Raw genomic sequence first — 21,870 nt, forward strand, 5'->3', positions numbered from 1 at the left:
AATAAAAAAAAAGACAGAATAATCCTTTAACTGGGAAAAACCCAAAGCTGAACCCTGGCCATGGAAGGTGGTGAGTTTAATAAGCAAAGCGATGAAGCTCTATCTTAATCTTTTTATAGAAACCAGCTCTGGCCAGCTCTTTGGAAATCATTTTAGAATCTTCATACTTTGCCAAAGTATCTGGAAGAAGAGTATTCGGTCTTAAAGACGGTAATTATATCAAAGAATCTCTAAGTTTTCAGTTAATCTAATGGCAGAATGATTTCCAGCTGTTGCCAAAAGCCTCAGCCTTCTTTTATAAAGGCAAGGAAGCCAAGCTTGTAAGCAAAACTGCCCAGGAAACTGGAAGATATTCCACAAACAAAGCATGTGCTTTCACAAGGGGCCTGCACCAAGCCCAGGGCAAGCGCCAGATGCCATGTGGACTCGTGGTGTCTGTGTCCGGAAGACCTTGAAGGTGAAGAGGGTTGGTAGCTCCAGGAAAGCAGGGTGGGTGAACTCCTGGCAGCTGATGCTCAGAGTCTAAGTTGTTCCCACGTGTGCCTGAATAGCAGCTGTGCTGCCATGATCACGCCAGCTTACGGCACCTGAATGGGCACCCGAGCTTGGAGGGTGGCGATGACTACCCTTTATGGATGGCCTGTGGCATCCTGGCCCGATATCTGAGTTCCCCGACAGCACTGCCCGGTCCAAAGTGACAGAAGGACACGCCGCTCGTCTTGTTTTAGGTGGGCATTCCCCGTCTTTAAGGTCCCAAGTTTGGCTAACAGATGTGGGCAGCAGGACTTGAGACACACACACCCACCCAGCCACCCATGGCAGGAGGAGGGAGGGAGCCAGTCATGGCCACATGATCACCATGGGCGTGTGTGAGGGACTAGAACTCGGACAGGTCCCAGCACCCAGAGGAGGGGGCTCTGCAGGACTGGGAGACTCTGAGAAAGGGAAGAGTTCCTGCTCCTTGGGATGAGCTGGGCTTCTGCATCTCACCCTGCACCTTTGAGGGTGCTCCAGGAGATGCATGGGGTGGACATCACACATGGCCCCCGAGGACAGAGGGCCCTGTCCAGGGATGAACTTTGTGCTCCTCTTCTCTGCTTTTCTGGTGGGTAAGAGAGCTAAAGGGAGGATGTGCTTTGCAACTTCTCAGGGTCTTGGATAAAGACACAGAAGTAGTTTCATGAATTTGGCTCAAAGGTGACCCAACACAGGGAGGAAAAAGCCAGAATCATTTCAGTTGATCTCTGGGACCTAGAAGGACAAGCTCAAGCCTTTAAAGTTTAAAAAAGTAAAATGCACATTTACTTTAAGACTCGAAGCATGTAAGGATGTTCTAAATGTATGTATGGGGGAGATCTAATTTGAAGTAGTTCCTGTGAAAAAGATGATTTTTACCAACTAGAGGGAGAATATGAACGGCTGATGTTCAAAAGCGGTCCCAGGTCTCCACTGCTGACTACTCCAGATGCTCAAAACGCAGCCACCCGGCACTCTGTGCCAGGTTCCTGGGGCTCTGAGCGCTCATGGACCCCTGCACACGACAGCTTGTAGTCTTGCACGTTACATATGTGGATATGCAGACTGCATGCTTTTGGGGACAGGGCCAGTCTACATGACTCCTCTTTACAGACTCAGAATTCGGCATGGTGCCTTACACATTTAAGGAAGAACGAAAATGCCCCATGCCTTAAAGGTTCAGTTCAGTTCGGTCGCTCAGTCATGTCTGACTCTTTGTGACCCCATGGAATGCAGCATGCCAGGCTTCTCTGTCCATCACCAACTCCTGGAGCTTGCTCAAACTCATTTCCATAGCATCATCCAAGCATCTCTTCCTCCTGCCTTCAGTCTTTCCCAGGATCACGGTCTTTCCCAAGGAGTCAGTTCTCTGCATCCGGTACCTTATAGAGGTCCCATGTTTCAGTTAGCCATATTGCTAGTAAGTCACTCAATACTTTTTAAGTAAAGTAACAGTTACATTATGGGGCTTCCCTGGTGACTCAGATGTAAAGAATCTGTTTGCCAATGCAGGAGACATCGGTTTGATCCCTGGTCTGGGAAGATCCCCTGGGGAAAGAAATGGCAACCCACTGCAGGATTTTTGCCTGGGAAATCCCCATGGACAAAGGAGCCCAGTAGGCTACATACAGTCCATGGGGTCACAAAAGAGTCAGACACTATTTAGCAACTGAACAAGAAAAATTACACTGGTGTTTCATCATCCAGTTCAGAGACAGAGAGGATTAAGCAAAGGTTTCTACATTTTCCCCACTTGATTTAAAAAAGTTTGAGGTTCAGAATTTTTGAACTGTGTTGTTAGAGAAGACTCTTGAGAGTCCTGGATGTTCACTGGAGGGACTGATGTTGAAGCTGAAACCCCAATGCTTTGGCCACCTGATGCGGAGAGCCGACTCATTTGAAAAGACCCTGATGCTGGGAATGATTGAGGGCAGGAGGAGAAGAGGATGACAGAGGATGAGATGGTTGGATGGCATCACTGACACAATGGACATGGGTTTGGGTGGACTCCGGGAGTTGGTGACAGACAGGGAGGCCTGGCGTGCTGCAGTTCATGGGGTCGCAAAGAGTCGGACACGACTGAGCGACTGAACTGAACTGAGGTTCAGACTGATACAAACATTTGCTGACTGGACAGTAAATGAATAAATGAATGAATGGCTTCCTATAAACAAAACAAAGGCAAGGTTTCCAATATGTAATTTTATTCTATTTTCTAAACGTCATCACTAAAATTAAAGTTTAAGCCCTAGAAATATCTGCAGATGATGATGAGAACATTGCTGGAAAAGCGTTAAGAGAGCTCGATTTGCAAGTCAGTCTTAGGGTTTGCCTGAGGAACGCTAACTGTGAATCAGAGGACCATCCCCAGATACTGCATGATACGTGCCAGAGAGATTAAGTGTAACTATAAGCCGGGCTGCAGTCCACGGGGTCGCAGAGTCGGACACGACTCGGCAGCTGAACTGATAAGCCAAATCTGAATAAGCCTTTTCATGCAAAAGTAAAGCAGTGGTTTGAGATTCATTACTATGGTTTGAAATACATTGAGCCAGCGGAGTCATCAAGGTTGATTTTTAAAAGCTGCAGCATACGTAACTTTGAGAAAGAGCTGATGTCCTTACACTGTAAATAAGAGTCGGCCGAAGCCATTCCTGTGTCTGGAAGTCCCTGTCTTAGAGTCGCATGTAGTCGGCTAAGCTGGATCCTTCCCTCAAACCCTCTTGGCTTAGCATCTCCCTATGTGAATCCTTCCTCCACCACTCCATCATCCCGGCAAAGGCACAACTAAGCAGGATTACTGAAATAAAATCCCATGGTTATGTCACAAGAGTGAGTGGAAAGGGAAAAAAAATGAGCAGAGGACGCTGTCAGAAAAGACGAGAGGCACTGCCTGCCTTGCGCCTGTCAGGAAACCTCGCTGTCTAAAGAGAAATGGCCCATTAGAGCAGGTCAGGGATGGGACTGCCCTTTCTTTACAGAGGCCAGGTGACGTTTCCAGAATGCGGCAGGGCTGGGGCTTCCCCAGGGTCTCCTCCTGGCTCACTCATTCCCTGGCTGCTTCTCCAGCTCGCAGACGTTAAAGTCACAAGAAGGGAACCGGCAGAGCACGCTTCAGGAGTTCCAGTCTAGGTTACGAAGAGGCCTACACAAGTGGAAATCTTCAAAATGTAAAATGTGATGCTGATGAAACAGAACCTAGACCTGAGCCTGGTCTGGCTGCCTGCAGGTGGGTCTTTCTGTTTTTAAGCCCTGTTGAGGAAGGAAAGCAGTCCTGAATATTCACTGGAAGGACTGAGGCTGAGGCTGAAGCTCCAGTACTTTGGCCACCTGCTGCGAAAAACTGACTCATTGGAAAAGACCCTGATGCTGGGAAAGACTGAAGGCGGGAGGAGAAGGGGACGACAGAGGATGAGATGGCTGGATGGCATCACTGACTCAATGGATGTGGGTTTGAGTAAACTCTGGGAGTTGGTGATGGACAGGGAGGCCTGGATTGCTGCAGTCCATGGGGTCACAAAAAGTCAGACACGACTGAGTGACTGAAGTGAACTGAACTGAGGGTTTCCATGAGACCAGGCAAGTGACAGGACACGGTAGGTGCCCAGTTAACCACAATGTTGTGTTTCTTATTTTTATCTTGTTTGTACAGAAAATAGGATAATCCTGGGGGATGCGAGAGGAAAGAGTGGGAGAAGGGAAGGCGTGGTCTTGCCCTTTTAGGGAAATATGGGAGGATCCACTTCAAGCCAATAGGATTTAAACAGTGCCCTTTCCTTAAACCCACCTACTTACGGTTTACTAATACATGACAAAATAGGCAAGAGGATACATGGAGGAAAAAATCATTTCTTCAGTAAGTGGTTCTGGGAAAACTGGACAGCTACGGTTTTCCCAGGTAAAAGAATGAAATTAGAACATTCTCTAACACATATACAAATATAAACTCAAAATGGACTAAAGACCTAAATGTAAGATCAGATACCATAAATCTCCTAGAATAAAACATAGAACAGCCTTTGACATAAACTGCAGCAGTATTTTCTGGCTCTGTCTCCTAGAGTAATGCAAATAAAAATAAAAATTAACAAATTGGACATAATTAAACTTCTAAGCTCCTGCACAGCAAAGGAAACCCCAACTAAAAGGAAAAGGCAGCCTACAGAATGGGAGAAAATATTTGGAAGCAAAGCGACCGACAAGGGACTGATTTTCAAAATACACAAACAGCTGATTTAGCACAATGTCAAAGAAACAAACAACCCATTAAAAAGGTGGGTAGGAGACCGAAACAGACATTTCTCCAAAGAAGATATACAGATGGCGCAGAGGGACATGAAAAGATGCTCAGCACTGCTAATTACTAGAGAGACGCAAATCGAAACTACAGTGAGGTATCACCTCATGCTGCTCAAAATGGCCATCAAAGAGTCTACAAAAAGTAATGCTGGAGAGGGTGTGGGAATATAAATTGGTGCAGCTACTATGCAGAACACTATGGAGGTTCCTTAAAAAAACTAAAAGATCCCACTCCTGAGCATATCCAGATAAAACTGATTCAAGAAGATACACGCACCCGTTGTCCATAGCAGCACCGTTTACAACAGTCAAGACACTGAAGCAATCCAAGATGAATGGATAAAGATACGGTATCTTGACACAATGGAATATTACTCAGCCATGGAAAGAATGAAATTATGGCATTTGCAGCCACATGGATGAACCTAGAGGTGATATACTAAGTAAGTCAGAAAGAGAAAGACCAGTATCATATGGTATCAGTTACATGTGGAATCTAAAAAAAATGTTACAAACGAACCTATTTACGAAACAGAAAGAGACTCACAGACACAGAAAACAAACTTATGGCTACCTAAGAGGGGAGGGGAGGAGAGATAAGTTAGGAGTTGAGGATTAACAGATACACACTACTATACATAAGCTAGATAATCAACAAATATATTCAAAATAGCACAGTATATTCAGTTATACATATATGCATATGTTATTCAGATGTATATAGGTTATTCATATATATATATATATATATATATATAACATGGAATCACTTTGCTGTACCCCTGAAACTAACGCAAAATGGTAAATTAACTATACTTCAATTATACTTCAATTAGAAAAACGTAAGATGCTCTTGGTTAGGCGCTGAGTCCTGCGAGGGGCACGGCCTTGGCATTTCCACTGGAAGACTGTATAAAGGAGCCACCTCCTACACAGGTGATGATAAAGGATGGTGTGAGACATCCCCTCTAGCTGTTCAACGGAGAAACCTTGATTTTCCATGAATTTTTCCATTGAAGTTAAAAACAAACACCCACTCACTGCCTCTATAACACAATTCTTCAGGCAAATGATTAGGGGATGGGTTTCGGGTTGATATCATCTAGAAACCTCAATGTGAGAATTATTCCTTAGGTGTAGCTTGGCGATTTGCAAGTGTGCTCAGCACCCGCTGGAGTGTTTCAGGCTACTGAGACGGGCCACGTGGTCAGAGCTGAGGACACCCAGCGTCCTCTGCATGCTGGCTCTCCCAGGGAGGACACGGAGGGAAGCCCTAATGAAACATGCTCATGGACCAGCCGCACTTACGTGTGCTGCCCTGTGACTCGCTGCACTCTTTCAGCCACGTGAAAATCTACAAGGACGCATCTGAAAATTATCCTGACACAAATAGAAGGCTTTGTGGTTTATTATTTTAATCAAACACTGTTAGATAATCTCAAACAGGGACAGATAAAATCAAATGCATCCAATAGGCTGCAGAGAGTCGTAGGGAATGGCTGCAAGAGCAGAAGAGAAAGGGAAGGGGAATAAATGGGGTTAGAGAGTAATAACCAGACCACACATGGGATGCCCACGAGTACGGCCTGTTTTGCTTTATTTCCCGAATGGAGCAAAATGATAGCTGGTATGGGTCCCTCCCCTGAGTAGGACACCCCACATTTTCTCTGGCTGCCTTTAGGGTCATTTGCTGCTAGCCTGCATTGCAGAAAGGGATTCTATTTTACCTTAGAAAGCTCCTAATGTCAGAATTTAAACAGGATTTACACATTTTATTTTTAATGAGAAGAATAAATACATATTGAGTACATGGTGTTAACTTTTCAGACTGTTATTTTTTAATTGTTCAATTTTCCTGTGTTTCCTTCTGCTCATTGATTTAAAGCAATTATTAAGAAGACAGTTCACTTTTTTCCTTATCAACTCATTTTATTCTTACTTTATAAAATGTTAATTTGTGTCCTATTATACTTAAATACATGGACTTCCCTTGTAGCTCAGCTGATAAAGAGTCTGCCTGCAATGCAGGAGACTCTGGTTCGATTCCTGGGTGGGAAAGATCTGCTGGAGAAGGGATAGGCTACCCACTCCAGTATTCTTGGGCTTCCCTGGTGGCTCAGACAGTAAAGAATCCGCCTGCAATGCAGGAGACTCAGGTTTGATCCCTGGGTTGGGAAGATTCCCTGGAAGAGGGCATGGCAACCCACTCCAATATTCTTGCCTGGAAAAGTCCATGGACAGGGGAACCTAAAGGGCTACAGTCCATGGGGCTGCAAAGAGCTGGACATGACTGAGCAGCTAAGCACAGCACACAGCACATACTTAAACTCGCACTATTGCTTAGACTACTTTCTCGATTATTAAGACCTGGAATGTACAAAGCTGAAAGCCCTTTGTCCATATGGAAACGTGCCTGGTTTTCAATATCAGGTAGAACTTAATATTTTGTTTCTAAAATGTGTAAGTATTTATTCTCCATCCTTTCTCAGAGAGCATGAAGTGGCTCTAGCTAAAAATCTCTCTCCAGTGAACTAGCTTCTTCAACTCCGCATGGGCTGAAAAGTCTTAAGGTATTAAGAGGACAAACTCATCTACTGTCAAATGAAATTCTTCTTTTTGACATGTAGTTTCTTGTCATTTTTACTGAATCTTTCACGAAATTCTTATAATTTCTGAGTGAATTTAAGCATATGACTTTATAGCAAATTTCTTTCCAATAAAATGTTTGAACAATACCATTTGATAAAGGGCTTCCCTCGTAGCTCAGTCAGTAAAGAATCTTCCTGCCATGCAGGAGACCCAAGCTTGATCTCTGGGTTGGGAAGATTCCCTGGGGAAGGAAATGGCAACCCACTCCAGTATTCTTGCCTAGAGAATCCCATGCTTAGGGCAGCCTGACAAGCTACCGTCCATGGGGATGCAAGAGTTGGACATGACTTAGCGATGAAACCACCACAATCTGATAAAAAATCATCGCTCTGTATCACTCATTTCCACAAAGGTTTCTATTTCTCATCATCAACAAGAAATATATAATAATTTGAGCGGCTTTCATCTGAATGTTCTCAAATAACAAAATTACCTTAAAAAAAAATCTTAGACAAAAAGCAGAATCCAATCTACTAAACTTTAAGGTCACACATGGACACAGCTGAGTTAGAAAAGGGAGCCAAAGTTCTCGAGGGACACTCAGGACCACTGCTCAGACACTCTGCCTCTGGAAGAGTTAAGGAGCCCTGGGCTCCTCATCAGGACAAGATGAGGGTCGGTACACTGTGATGAGGACCAGAGTGTGTGATGGGGACCAGGGTGCGTGATGGGGACCAGGGCGTGTGATGGAGACCAGGTACACTGTGATGAGGACCAGGGCGTGTGATGAGGACCAGGGCGCCTGATGGGGACCAGGGCGCGTGATGGGGACCAGGGCATGTGATGGGGACCAGGGCGTGTGATGGAGACCAGGTACACTGTGATGAGGACCAGGGCGTGTGATGAGGACCAGGGCACCTGATGGGGACCAGGGTGCGTGATGGGGACCAGGGTGTGTGATGGAGACCAGGTACACTGTGATGAGGACCAGGGCGCCTGATGGGGACCAGGGCATGTGATGGGGACCAGGGCATGTGATGGGGACCAGGGCATGTGATAAGGACCAGGGCTAGGTGTTGAAGACCACGGCAGTGCGTCCCATGGCCCAAAGATGCGTGGCACCTCTGTGCCCATCACCAGGTCAACCGTAGGATATGACTTACCTCCTCCACAGGATACGGAGCACTCAGAGCGGATGGTTGCCCATGTGTAGCTGGGCTGGGCTCCAGGCTTTTTCTCAACCCCCAACCTCAGCATGGAGTATTCCCAGGCAATGCCTGGGTTCCTTCCCTGAAACAGAAGCTACAAAATAAAAAAGGGAAAGAGAAAATGAGTTAAATTAGAACCAATATACAGTAGGTAGCTTGGGATTCCCTGGTGACTCAGTTGGTAAAGAATCTGCCTGCAATGTGGGAGACCTGGGTTCGACCCCTGGGCTAGGAAGATCCCCTGGAGGAGGGCATGGCAACCCACGCCAGTATTCTTGCCTGGAGAATCCCATGGACAGAGGAGCCTGCTGGGCTACAGTCCACGGGATCACAGAGAGGCGGACATGACTGAGCAACTAAGCACAGCACAGAACCAACATATAGAAGGAAGCCTGTTTTAAGCTCTTGAAACATTAGTCATGTCAATAAGGAGATGACTGTAATGTTAAACTAGACTCAAACACATCTATAAAAATGTATAGATATTTGATTCTTCTGCTGTATGCAGTATTCCCTGCAAGGTCTCTGCAACCTAACAAAGACATGTGGTTCTTTCCCTGGGTGTTTCCTGGCAAGCCCCAGCCATCCTCCCCAGCTGAGCAAATCAGAAAGTGATACTTTAAAAGCACCTTCACAATTCCTGCTGCTGCTGCTGCTGCTAAGTCGCTTCAGTCGTGTCCGACTCTGTGTGACCCCACAGACGGCAGCCCATCAGGCTCCCCCATCCCTGGGATTCTCCGGGCAAGAACATTGGAGTGGGTTGCCATTTCCTTCTCCAATGCATGAAAGGAAAAGTGAAAGTGAAGTCACTCAGTCGTGTCCGACTCCTAGCCTAGTGAGTTCCAAACAACCAACAGTTGAGTGCATCTCATCTCTGTAGGATGGAAGCTAACTCTGAGTCCTTTCTCTGGGGACTGGATGCAGAGATCTCCCACCTACTGACATGTTCCATGTGGGCGCAGGAGGAAAGATGCCCTCTCTGGCTGGACACACATGTGAACCATGCTTATGGAATCGCACCTGGACTCTTCACTTCCTAGCTGGAAACCCGACCACATGAACCAACTACGTTTTCCTCCTAAAAGTATTTGAACACTTGATCTCGATGACAGGCTTTTTTCGGGTGGGTTGGGGGCGGGGAACTTTGCCATTAGCCTGTTACTAGAAATCCCATCTCTGAAGCCTTCACTGCTTCTTAATGGGAAGGCCCAGTGGATGAAGTCACTGGACCTTCCCCGACTCCCTGGCACGACAGTCCCGTCCCCGACAACATAGCTCAAGTCTAGCTGGGCAGATGCTGTAGGACAGGGATAAGCCCTGGACAGACGGCCTCACTGCAGGCCATAGATCTGCTCTCGCCCCTGACATCCTGAAACGGGAAACGGGCTCCCAGGAAGCCTCGATCGCTTTCAACCCTGATCGACCTCTGTTTCTCTGTGAGTAATAAAGCTAAAAGGGGCTCCCCAGGTAAACAACCTGCCTGCCAGCACAGGAGATGCGGTTCAATCCCTGGGTCGGGAAGATCCCCTCGAGGAGGAAATGGCAGCCCACTCCAGTATTCTTGCCTGGGAAATCCCATGGACAGAGAGCCTGGTGGGCTGCAGTCCACGGGGTCCCACTGAGTCAGACGGGACTGGGCACGCATGCGCAATAAAGCTAACAGCCTCAGATGGTGGGAGAGAGACAACCAAGGCAGGAACCCAGGGTGAGCGTGTCTGTAAAGTGGAGGCGGGAGCAGTCCCAGGTCGAGAGGGCAGACGCAGGTGGGACGTGTGGAGATGAGGCATCTCTCAGGATGACGCAAGCATGGCGGGATGGAGCTGCCAGGCCCACGTTGCAGGTGGAGCGCACCTGGGGGGGGGGGGTTCACAACTGCATGCACAGGTGCAGGCCGAGGGGGAAGCTTTTAACCAAGTTTTTCCTTTAAATGTGCACAGAAATGTAAAAACATATGAAATTAGTGTGTCTGCTGCATGTTGCCACCATCTGCCTGGTCCCAAGGGGACACATTACGTTGTTAGAAGTTGCTCAAGTGTATCTCATGGGCCTGTGCCATTTTGGGCAGAACACAGAGGGGCTTGTGTGTGGGCCCCTGCCTGGCACTGGGCCCAGGTGATGGGTTCTCACCTCACTCCTGTCTCCACTGGACTCAGGAGAATCCTGATCCCACCCGAAACACAGGCACAGACAGAGACCCCCACCGCGGCCGCTTCTCATGGCCACAGAGCTTACAGGAGAGATGCGGGCTTAGGTCACGATCCACTAATAAAGATGGAAAACCCAGGATTGCATGGGTGTGTCCTTATAAATCTCATCACGCGCCTAGAGGGAAAGACGAGCGGTCCACTGGCTCACTCAGTCTGTGCATTGATTAGTCTTGTTTCAGAGACATTAACTGCAAACAATTTTCTGGGGATGTGATATTTCACCAATATGGCCTTGAACCTACAGAAATGCCCCAAGACCCCCCGTCCAAGCCCTGAGAGCAGGAGGCTGGGGTTCACCTCCACAATCAGCGTTTCGTTGGTTGGCCCAGGAGAGGCTAAGCTCTCAGGCTCCTTGTAGGAACGTCTGTAGTCAAAGGTGGTTCCTGAAAACTTGTACCGGCCAGGCCAGTCCACCGTCCAGTGTCCATTCAGGTAGTACTTTTTTAGTGCATTTCGCACGGAAATGTAGGAGGTAGATACGTTCGTTTCATAGATGTGGATGCTCCGGGCTCCAGAGGGGATGGTGACCATCTGGTAATACTCTGGGCAGAGGAAATGGGAGGGGAGAAGGTGGTGTTTCAGCAGCGCAGGGCCAACCCCAGGGCCCGTGGCTCTCCGTGACCAGCCCTTGGGGATCAGAGTTTGGAACCTGGAGGTCTAGTTTGGCCATCCAGTTCCATGAATCCTATAAAGGAGTTTTTTTTTTTTTTTTCAATTGGAACAGAACTATTGTAATATTCATGGTTTCTAAGAACTGCTTTAATTGAAATAACCTAGCAACCACTTCTAATCAAAACAGGTTTGAGAAGCAAAGCAGCCAAGAGTCACATAGGGCTCTCAGGACCCTGCCTATTGGCTATTTTCTCTACACCCCCTTCCTTCCCACCGAGGGTCCCTTTCTGTCTCTGCTCGGCTGGTGGGCGGATCCCACGGGTGGACTCACGGTTGGCCCGGTGCTGCTTGGCGTAAAGGCCCTTGTGCGTTGTGCAGCTGGAGTTGTTGCCTTGGCAGATGCCACAGGCATCCTCCGTAGCGTCGGACCCCAGGATGTTGTCACACCCCACTCTCTGTGGGACCCACGAGGCCACGGGTCATTCATGAAAGACAAGACAACAGGAGCGAAGTCACAAACCTTTCCCCGGAGAGCTGGAAAGTTTCACTGACACGGGAGAGTTAACAAATATTTATTGGATACCCAGTATGTGCGCTGTGAGACTGTCAAGCTATGCTTCCGTCCAAAGGAGGCCTTCTTGTGGCAAGCACAGCCTGTCCTCTCTGGCACTGCTACACGGCCGTCCTGTCTGGAGCCCTGGGTTACACCTGTCTCATTGTCTTGTGGGAGACGTGGGTAAATTTCAGCCCGACATCAAGAGCCAAGCACAAATGACAAGCATGTGGCCTCATGGGGGTCCACTGGAATTCACCTCATGCTTTTGGATTGTCTTGTGTAGAGACAAAGAAGGAACGTAGACCATGGGACGATTATTCCCAAATTATAGCACATTTGGCTATGGTCTTAGAATTTTAGCAGCTCTTTATAAATTCTATGATGCTTGCTCATCTTACGTTTCCTAACAAAAGATATAGGCTACCTAGGTAAAAAAGAAAATCCATTCAGAAATGAAGTAACCAGGGTCCACAATCCCTTGTTTGAAATACCAGGACCAGATACACTGCACAACTCAGTGTTTTTGGACTGCAGGAAGGTAGCTAACATATTATATATAAGATGTGGGGACATGGATGATGTTTGTAAAACTCACACACTGAGTGGGATAAACATAACTGAAGACAGTCTCATGAATTTAAGGCAGCATCGCAAACAAATAAATTCAAGTTGCCTTATATTTTACAGACATATAAACTTTCCATTTTGCGGCTCTTTGGACTTTAGAATTATAAATAAGGAATTGTGACACTGTATCACTAAGAATACATAAAAACAATGAGATATTTAACAAACTGACTGATAATCAGACATGGTGGGTGGAGAGCTGAGCGTTTTGAAGCTGAAAGAGATCTGAACTGTGTGTGTGTGTGTGTGTGTGTGTGTGAATTGCTCAGTTGTGTCTGGTGTCTGACTCTTTGCAACCACATGGACTGTAGCCTGCCAGGCTCCTCTGTCCATGGGGTTCTCCAGGCAACCCACTGCAGTGGGTTGCCATTCCCGTCTCCCGGGGATCTTCCCCACCCAGGGATGGAACCCGGGTCTCCTGTACTGCAGGCGGATTCTTTACCGTCTGAGCCCCCAGGGAAGCCCTGTGTGTGCTGCTTTAGTCTAACCTCATAGTGCTGGTCCGACTTTACCACAGTCACGGTTTACACTTTTAGAGGAAATCAGATCTGGGACCAAGGTCTTTGGACTCCACTGAATACAGATATTGAGTCACTTCCCTGAAAAGCCCGGTATTTGTCATTGCACATAGCCCCCCCCGCCCTTTGTTTACTAATGCAACGAAATGCTCCCCACATCTCACTTCTGCGCATGGTGATAAGCTCAGAGCTTTGGGTCCACGCAGCAGCCCGTTTCCCAGCCCACGCCCAGAGTCCCTCTCCAGCAGGAGTGAGGCTGTGATCTCCCCGAGATCCCGCCAGAGCCATGCAGGGGCCCCTGGCTCTAGGCTGTGCCTGGCTTCCTGCACTCTGACGCCACCGCCGGGTGGCTGCCGTCTGATGCTTCGCCTGCCGGTTCCCAGCTGCAGTGTCTTCCACTGGAATGTGAGGGTAAAACCACCCAAGTCTCCCGGCAGCACCTTTGCGAGCACCTCCCGCTCCACTCGCCGCCAGCGTCCCCCAGCTCCTGCTGCCTCCTCGTTCTCTGACCACCGGACCGGTCCTGCAGCCCGTGATTCCTGCACCACCAGGTCCCTCTCCCCGCTTCCCCCACGCCCCTCTTCCATCTCATCCTTTCAGATCTAGCTCCCCTCCCCAGCAGCCCTGCGAGTTTCCCGGGTCCATGTCTAAGAGGGAAGCAGCTTGTCCCTCCCGCGGAGCTCTGCACACACCTCCACTGCCAAACTGCCTCCTGCGCTCATGGCTTTCTCTCCCTCTGGGCTGTGACAGGGAGGGAAAGGGTGTGGTTTTAGGTGTCTGGTCTCCCTAGCCCCTTACAGGATGCCTGGCACAAAGCGGACTGTTGGGAGATGTTTGTTGAATGAATGAATGATCATTATTACCTCACATATCCCATCTATACAAACATTACGGCTATCCTCCGAGCATGGAGTCCCATCTGTGACTTTATTTGACAAAGAAAAGAAGAAATCAAATCCTTCTGCGATACAGTAGAGTTTGCAGAAGTCCTGATCTTAAAAAGAAATACACACACAAACACAAATAAGAAAGATACTTAAGCTCTGATCACTTTTTGCTCTAAATGTTATAGACTATTTTTTTTCTTTTTTTGCCCACAAAAACTCCCACACAATAATACATAGCAAAGACATTTTAAAAATTGCCTCTTTCGACTTCTTTTTTCCTTTCATTTTTAAATTATTTTTTAAAGCTTCACTATTAATTTTTACTCTACTGTGTCCTTTATTGATCCTCATTCTATACACAGTGGTTGGCACATAGCAGGCATTCAATAAACATTTGTTGACTTGAACTACATTACTGTTCAACTATTTTACTAGTATAATTAACTGATCTGTGTAGAAATGCAAAAAATCACTACCATTTTGCAACAATATACAAAATTCTTATAAAGTACAATAAAATAATTAAAATAATCACAAAATTTCTTAATTAGCTACTACATTTAGTAAAACACATAATATTTTTAAACTGATAAAGAGAATAACTTTTGGATGCAATCTCCAAAGAACATTGGTTTTTCTTAAAAAATATAATGAGTTGCCAAAAATATTGTCACATGGAGAATATAGATCTCATTATGTACTTAAGCCTGGAAGATCAAGTTCACACCCTCGCTCGGTAATCCGTTTCAAGGATTTATAATTTATACGGCTAATACGAACTTCTGTAGAAAATTTTTTTTCCTTTTTTCTCTTCTCAGTAAAGAATGCAAGAGTTGAGAATAAATATTAAAGAAGGGAACAGTTGATAATAAATATTTTTCTGCCTTAGGAGTTTCCATTGGCCCAATGTTCATATACAAATATGTTCTTTATTGTGCAGGATAAGAGAACCGACTGAATAATGCTAAGAATCAAATTTAATATGTGTTTCCATGATCAATGAACGTATTTACTGAAGACTAGGAAAACCAGAAACAGCACACAGATTTTTTGACCCTGATCTCAACGTTCTTTCTCCTTTATTCTCCTGCTTCCTTGTTTCTCACTGGCTTAATTTTTGCTGAGTTTGGAAGTAATAACCCAACAAAAAGCCTTTGTGTAAAACTGCTTCAATTTTCCTTCCAGAATTTACTGATTTCATAAACCTCTCACCATGATAACATTATATATACTGAGATAGTTAAGTGCCAGGTGAGATAAGGCCCGACTTATGTATTCCCCAAGTATTTCCTGATAATATTCTCAATTCCGAAGAACACGATGATTAGGTGTTCTTTGAATTTATTCTCAAATTATACTACTTGAGCTACTGAGTTCAAGTTATTATAATGTTAAGAATAACACATATTTCTCTCCATCTGGAGAGTAAAATCTTACATACAGTACAAATAAGCTTCTTGGTTTCTAAGTTATAGATCTAATTTTTCCAAATACAGTGTAGTATCTGATTTTCCAAAAGATATGGATATTTTTCTTTCATTTTTCAGCAATGCTAATCATTCAATGGGCGATATACTCATCGCCATATCACCATCAGCTACTGTGATTTGTAATTTTAAAAGAATTGATTCATTATCAATAAATCATGGACTTTGAGTGTTTCATCACCTCTTTAAGGATTCCACGGCACTTTGCACAGACTCACTAGCTTGCCGTTTTTCTGAGCACACAGCTGGTCAGCTTTCAGTAAGATGCCTCGGGGCAGGTGGAACAGCCCTGACAACCAGAACAGAAGCTGTGACTGGCCTCACAGTATCCGGTCTACCTGGACCCACTCTACAGACTCTGCAGTTCTTTAAACGGCGAGGAAGCCGAGGCTGCTGCCAGAAAGCAGGATTTGAGATTTACCTTCCACGTGGGTGTAAGGCTTCCACTTGTAGAACCATCCTCGGAACCGTTTGCCGTTGAACTCTGCGCACTGCTGGGCGCGAAAGTCGACGCCGTTGTGGGCACATGTGTGACTGTTGCAAAGCTTCAGAGTTCGCGTGGAGCCCACACAAAACTTGCCTCCATGCGATGGTCTGAAATGTATAGTTCATGGTTAGCAACTTGCCTTAGAACAGCTACTCACCCCTCCCTTGAATCGGGCTTGTTAGGCAGAGGGAGCAGGAAATAAGGTAGTTACTGTCACCGGCCAAGGAAAGTGCCTTTCTAAGAAGCCCCTTGCACTTGTTACATTCTTACAATATGGGTAGTGTTTGCCTTTTTTATTGGGTGTATCATTTGCAATATTGATACAACAGGTTAGAACTTGGAAAACGAGTGGCATGTATTTGCTCATCTCCCTGTAGGAGGCAGGTGGGCACCTCTGTTTTCTGAATTCTAAAAAGCAGAGCATGACTAAGGAAGGGCAGTGGTGAAAAGCAGAAATGAGCCTGAAATTCAACTGCTTCACGCTCCAGATGGCAGCTTCTTTCCACTCCCAGCTTCCTTGTGACAAGGCCAGGACATCAGATGGGGACAGAAGGAGCAGTCATCCTCCACTGGCTGTAAGGGACAGTAAACACCCCCCTTCACCCCTAGAATTCATGCAGACACCCCAGAAGGGGAGCATCCTGCCGAAGCAGGAGACCAGCTGGGTCTCATGCATTACAGACAGGACTGACATAAATCATCTTACTTAGTGTCAATGTAAGTTAAACAAATAAAGGTGCACAATGACAACTGAACACCCCTTTCATTCCACTGCACTGCGGTCTGCTTCTAACATCCTTGTCTCCTACACAAGACACAATGAAGCCACACACCGTGCAGGTCAATATATTTGACAAGAAACCAAGGCTTTGTTTCTCTCACTTGAAAAAATTGTTCTTACTGATTCATACTCATTTGTGTTCTCTACACTTTTCTTATGACTAATTTCCATATTTTAGGCAGAACCTTGGTATTTCATGTAAATGTGATTACAATCGAGTTCCTGAATACTGTTGTTGGTCTGTTACTTCGGGGCCTTCCCTGGTGGCTCAGCGGTAAAGAATCTGCCTGCTAATGCAGGAGAGTTGGGTTCAACTCCTGGGTTGGGAAGATCCCCTTAAGAAGGAAATGGCAACCCACTCTGGTACTTTTCCCCGGGAAGTTCCATGGAGAGAGGAGCCTGGTAGGTCCATGGGGCCGCAAGGGGTTATACATGACTGAGAAGCTGGGCATCCATGCACTGTTACTTTTGTTGTGGTCAAATAGTTACAAGCGCCTTAAATCATATCACAGAGACATCACTGTACAGTACATGCCTGAGTGAAAGGGCTTTCTGCCTTGGAATTCTTCTGCAGTAATACGGGAAGTACAGAATTATTTTCCCCGAGCTTCCTTCCACATTCTGTTTGGGAAGTTTGTCACAGAGAGGTGGCTCGCTGGGGAGGAGGGCGGTCTGAGCGCTCACCTGGGGTTTGTGCAGAGCCTGTCCCTGTGTGACACCCCTCCTCCGCAGGTCCTGGAGCAAGGCGACCAGGGAGACCAGTCTGACCAGTGACCGTGAGTGGGCTTGGGGCCTTCGTCCCCGTATTTCACACACTGCCCTCCGCGGCACCACTGAAAATTACAACGAAAACAAGAACAGTGATCTGACTGTGGGTGGAGACTGGCTTCATCACTACCGCAATGCTCAGCCCCGGAAGCTTGGTAGTATACGCAGACATCAGTCTCCCTGCCCTCCTCAGGAGCACATATGAAAATACATTAAAAATGCTTTTTTAAAATTGAAGTGTAGCTGCTCTACCACGTTGTGTTAGTTTCTGCTGTACCACAGCGTGAAGCAGCCCCATGTATACATCTGTCCCCTCCTTCCTGAGCCTCCTTCCCAGACCCCGCCCCCATCCCACCGCTCCGCTCAGCACGGAGCCCCGCGCTGAGCTCCCTGGGTTACACAGCAGCTCCCACTAGCTGTCTATTTCACACACGGTAGCGTATATATGTCAATGCTACTTTTCTTTTTTTCTTTCCAAAGTTAGCCTTGTTCTGTAAATCCGCATGAAGGGAAGATACAGAGAAGACTAGTTTGCAGGCATCTGTCTGAGCTGCTGGAATCTCACACGTGCCGTCAAGTTTTGTTGCAGGAACACGTAGTCCGACTGTTCACCTCTCAGGTGTGTGAACTCTAACCTTCCCTGGCAACAACATGCTCTTCATCTCTTGCCGTCACAACAGACCGACTGTCGGACGGAAAAGTCAGCTGGAGGGTCTGTGTGTCTCAACACCTTGTCATTTCCGTCCGGTGCTTCATGCTTTTGCTCTGAAGCACCTGGGCTGGGAGCCTGCAGGCTTTAAGTGATGCCTGTCAGAGGTCACACAGCCTTCCGAGGACATGAAACAACCCACACAGGGCTCCACCTGTCTCAGGGAGGCCGGGGATGCTATCAGCCTCCCTTCCTCCAGAGAAGAGCCCATTGATGTTATTCTGCTAAAGTCCCCGTGGTTTCTTCACTTGCACCACGTGCAAAAGCTACACAAGATAGACGGTTGCGTTCAGTGGCCTTGGTTTTCTCACTGATGGACTCATGCACTGGGCACAGTCGGCATTCTGATGGCAAACACGGTGTAGGAGACTATAAAATAATAGTTTTAGGAAGGCAAAAACAATCTATCAATATTGATATGGTCGCTGAAAACAGCTTATGATTCCTTCTAGTACCGGGTGTCTACTGGATACATTCGACCTGAGATGCAGAAAGCGCTGGGTTTTTAAAGTCACTTGGATAATTCCTCTGTCAAGTCATGGTTAAGCCAATACCTTGACTTAAAGCCTAAATGGGACTTGTTTAGGTTAAATTATTTCATTTTTCTTGGGATGCTTATAAATTACTTTAATAAAATTTGGTCTAGTTTTATTTTAAAATGACATAAAGGGTTTACATGACATAAGGATTTGTTTTAAAATGACATAAAGAATCAGAGATAAAATTGCCAACATCCATTGGATCATAGAAAAAGCAAGAGAATTCCAGAAAGACATCTACTTCTGCTTAATTGACTATGCTAAAGCCTTTGACTGTGTGGATCACAACAAACTGTGGACAGTTCTTCAAGAGATGGGAATACCAGACCACCTTACCTGCCTCCTGAGAAAGCTGTATGCAGGTCAAGAAGCAACAGTTAGAAACAGACATGGAACTACAGACTGGTTCCAAACTGGGAAAGGAGTTCATCAAGGCTGTGAATTGTCACCCTGCTTATTTAACTTATATGCAGTGTACATCATGTGAAATGCCAGGCTGGATGAAGCACAAACTTGAATTAAGATTGCTGGGAGAAATATCAATAACTTCAGATATGCAGATAACACCACCCTTATGGCAGAAAATGAAGAACTAAAGAACCTCTTGATGAAGGTGAACGAGGAGAGTGAAAAAGCTGGCTTAAAACTCAACGTTCAAAAAATGAAGATCGTGGCATCCGGTCCCATCACTTCATGACAAATAGATGGGGAAACAATGGAGACAGTGACAGACTATTTTCTTGGGCTCCAAAATCACTGCAGATGGTGACTGCAGCCATGAAATTAAAAGACGCTTACTCCTTGGAAGAAAAGCTATGAAAAACCTAGACAACGTATTAAAAAGCAGAGACATTAGTTTTCCAACCAAGGTCCATAGAATCAAAACTATGATTTTTCCAGTAGTCAGATATGGATGTGAGTGTTGGACCATAAAGAAGGCTGAGCATTGAAGAATTGATGCTTTTGAACTGTGGTGTTAGAGAAGACTCTTGAGAGTTCCTTGGACTGCAAGGAGATCAAATCAGTCCTGAAGGAGATAAGTCCTGAATAGTCACTGCGAAGACTGATGCTGAAGCTGAATCTCCAATCCTTTGGCCACACGATGCGATGAGCCAACTCATTAGAAAAGACCCTGATTCTGGGGAAGATTGAAGGCAGGAGGGGAAGGGACAACAGATGATGAAATGGTTGGACAGCATCACTAACTGAATGAACATGAGTTTAAGCAAGCTCCGGGAGATGGTGAAGGACAGGGAAGCCTGGTGTGCTGCAGTCCAGGGATCACAAAGAGTCGGACACGACTGAGCAACTGAACAACACAGGGTTTATGTAATGTTTTTCTGAGACTTGGAATTTATTCTTTTATTTTTTGACATAAGCAAACAATGTAGATTAATTGTTCCTTTTCTTTCATAAATGACCCCGTGTTATCTTTTTCCATTCTCTTTTCTTCACTTAACTCTATATTCTGTAGTTCATTCCGCAGAAGAAGGTAGACACATCCCTCACTTCTTTGTTGCAGAAACAAAACATTCCAGTAAGTGTATTTCCAATCCGTGTCCTTCTGATGAACACTTGCATCATTTCCAGTCTTTTGCTTTGATAATCATTGCTTCAATAACTGCATTGCAAAACACCAGCATTTTTTTCTTTGCTGTTTTTGTCAGAGTGTCCTTTTGTAAAATTGAAGTGCAGTTGATTCACAACGCTGTGTTAGTTTCAGGTGTATGGCAAGGTGATTCAGTTATACTTACATAAATATGTATTTTTTCCGATTCTTTTCCCTTGTAGGTTATTATACAACATTTGATGTAGTTTCCTGGGCTGTAAAGTAGGTCCTCGCTGTCTGCTTTATGTACAGTGATGCGCATCTGTTAAGCCCACGCTCCTACTTTATTCCCCTTTGGTTACCATACGTTGTTTCCTCTCTCTGTGAGTCTGTTTCTGTTTCGTGTATAAATTCATTTGCGTCCTTTTTTAGACTCCACAAATAAGTGGTATCATATGATATTTGTCTTTCTCTGCCTGGCTGACTTCACTTAGTATGATAATGTCTAGGTCCATCCATGTTGCTGCAAACGCCATTGTTTCATTCATTTTATGGCTGAGTAATATTCCATTGCGTACACGTACCACATCTTCTTTATCCATTCATCTGTCGATGGACATTTAGGTTGCTCTCACGGCTTGGCTACTGTAAATAGTGCTGTTATGAACATACGGGTGCATGTATCTTTTCCAATTATCATTCTCTCTGGACATATGACCAAGATTATCCTTAAGGGACTATTCTTAAAAATTAATTTTAAAAAGCTATTTTTTGTGAATTTGAGGAGAAGCCACTACATCTTCTCCCAAGAAAGCTGCATGTAGACACACAAATATAAACATGCACACATACAATTTTGAGCATAATTTCTCACAGGTTGCAGACCCGTGCAGCTGGTGAGTGACATGGTCAGCATAAGATCCTTATGTTAAGTAGACACACAAAATGTCCGAAGAAGCACTGGTTATATTTCTAAGAACCATCCCATTTGGTCACAGTTTTATATTTTGTCGATGACTTGAAAGAAGGCTTTCTCTTGGGCAGTGTGAGGTCACCGTGAAGCACACATCCTGTTGTGATGCTGACCACGGAATCCACAGTCACTCTGAAACCCAGTACAGACAGGGAAGCAGCATAATGAGTCACGAAAATTGATGCCATGGAGGGGAGAACGAGCCCCACATATCGGCTCAGCTAGGTGCGTGACCTGGGCACTGACTCAGGGGCCCTGAGCCTGCCCGTCCTCTGAGCATCAAGCATGATGGAAACCACCAGACTGAGTTGTTCCAGGGATCCAAGGTAATGAGCCAGTCCCTGTACCAAACGTAATCGCAAAGTGAGAGCTGGTTTAATTTTACACCAGGGATCACTGAAGAACCAGAATCTGCTCTGGCGTGCATCCAGGCTGTGGTCCTCACCCCCTTGCTACGGATTTCTCATGGTGCAAGCACAGGGAACCCAGTGTCTTTTCCCTGGAAGAGTTCTTGGGTCTACAGTGGGGGCTACCATAGGTTTACCCTCTGGATGCTTG

General features: G+C 45.9%; 1 protein-coding gene across 1 annotated transcript in view; it reads right to left on the reverse strand.

The window, feature by feature from the left end:
* ADAMTS16 (ADAM metallopeptidase with thrombospondin type 1 motif 16) overlaps positions 1-21,870 on the reverse strand; it is a 171,442-nt gene that overhangs the window by 64,539 nt on the left and 85,033 nt on the right. The window contains exons 11-16 of the mRNA XM_052659111.1: positions 17,459-17,607; positions 15,928-16,100; positions 13,996-14,126; positions 11,763-11,886; positions 11,117-11,361; positions 8,568-8,706 (exon numbers count right to left, since the gene is read on the reverse strand). Coding sequence (XP_052515071.1) covers positions 8,568-8,706; positions 11,117-11,361; positions 11,763-11,886; positions 13,996-14,126; positions 15,928-16,100; positions 17,459-17,607 — 961 coding nt within the window. The remainder of the gene's footprint in view (positions 1-8,567; positions 8,707-11,116; positions 11,362-11,762; positions 11,887-13,995; positions 14,127-15,927; positions 16,101-17,458; positions 17,608-21,870) is intronic.

Source organism: Budorcas taxicolor, chromosome 20, assembly GCF_023091745.1.
Source record: "Budorcas taxicolor isolate Tak-1 chromosome 20, Takin1.1, whole genome shotgun sequence".
NCBI lineage: Eukaryota > Metazoa > Chordata > Mammalia > Artiodactyla > Bovidae > Budorcas > Budorcas taxicolor.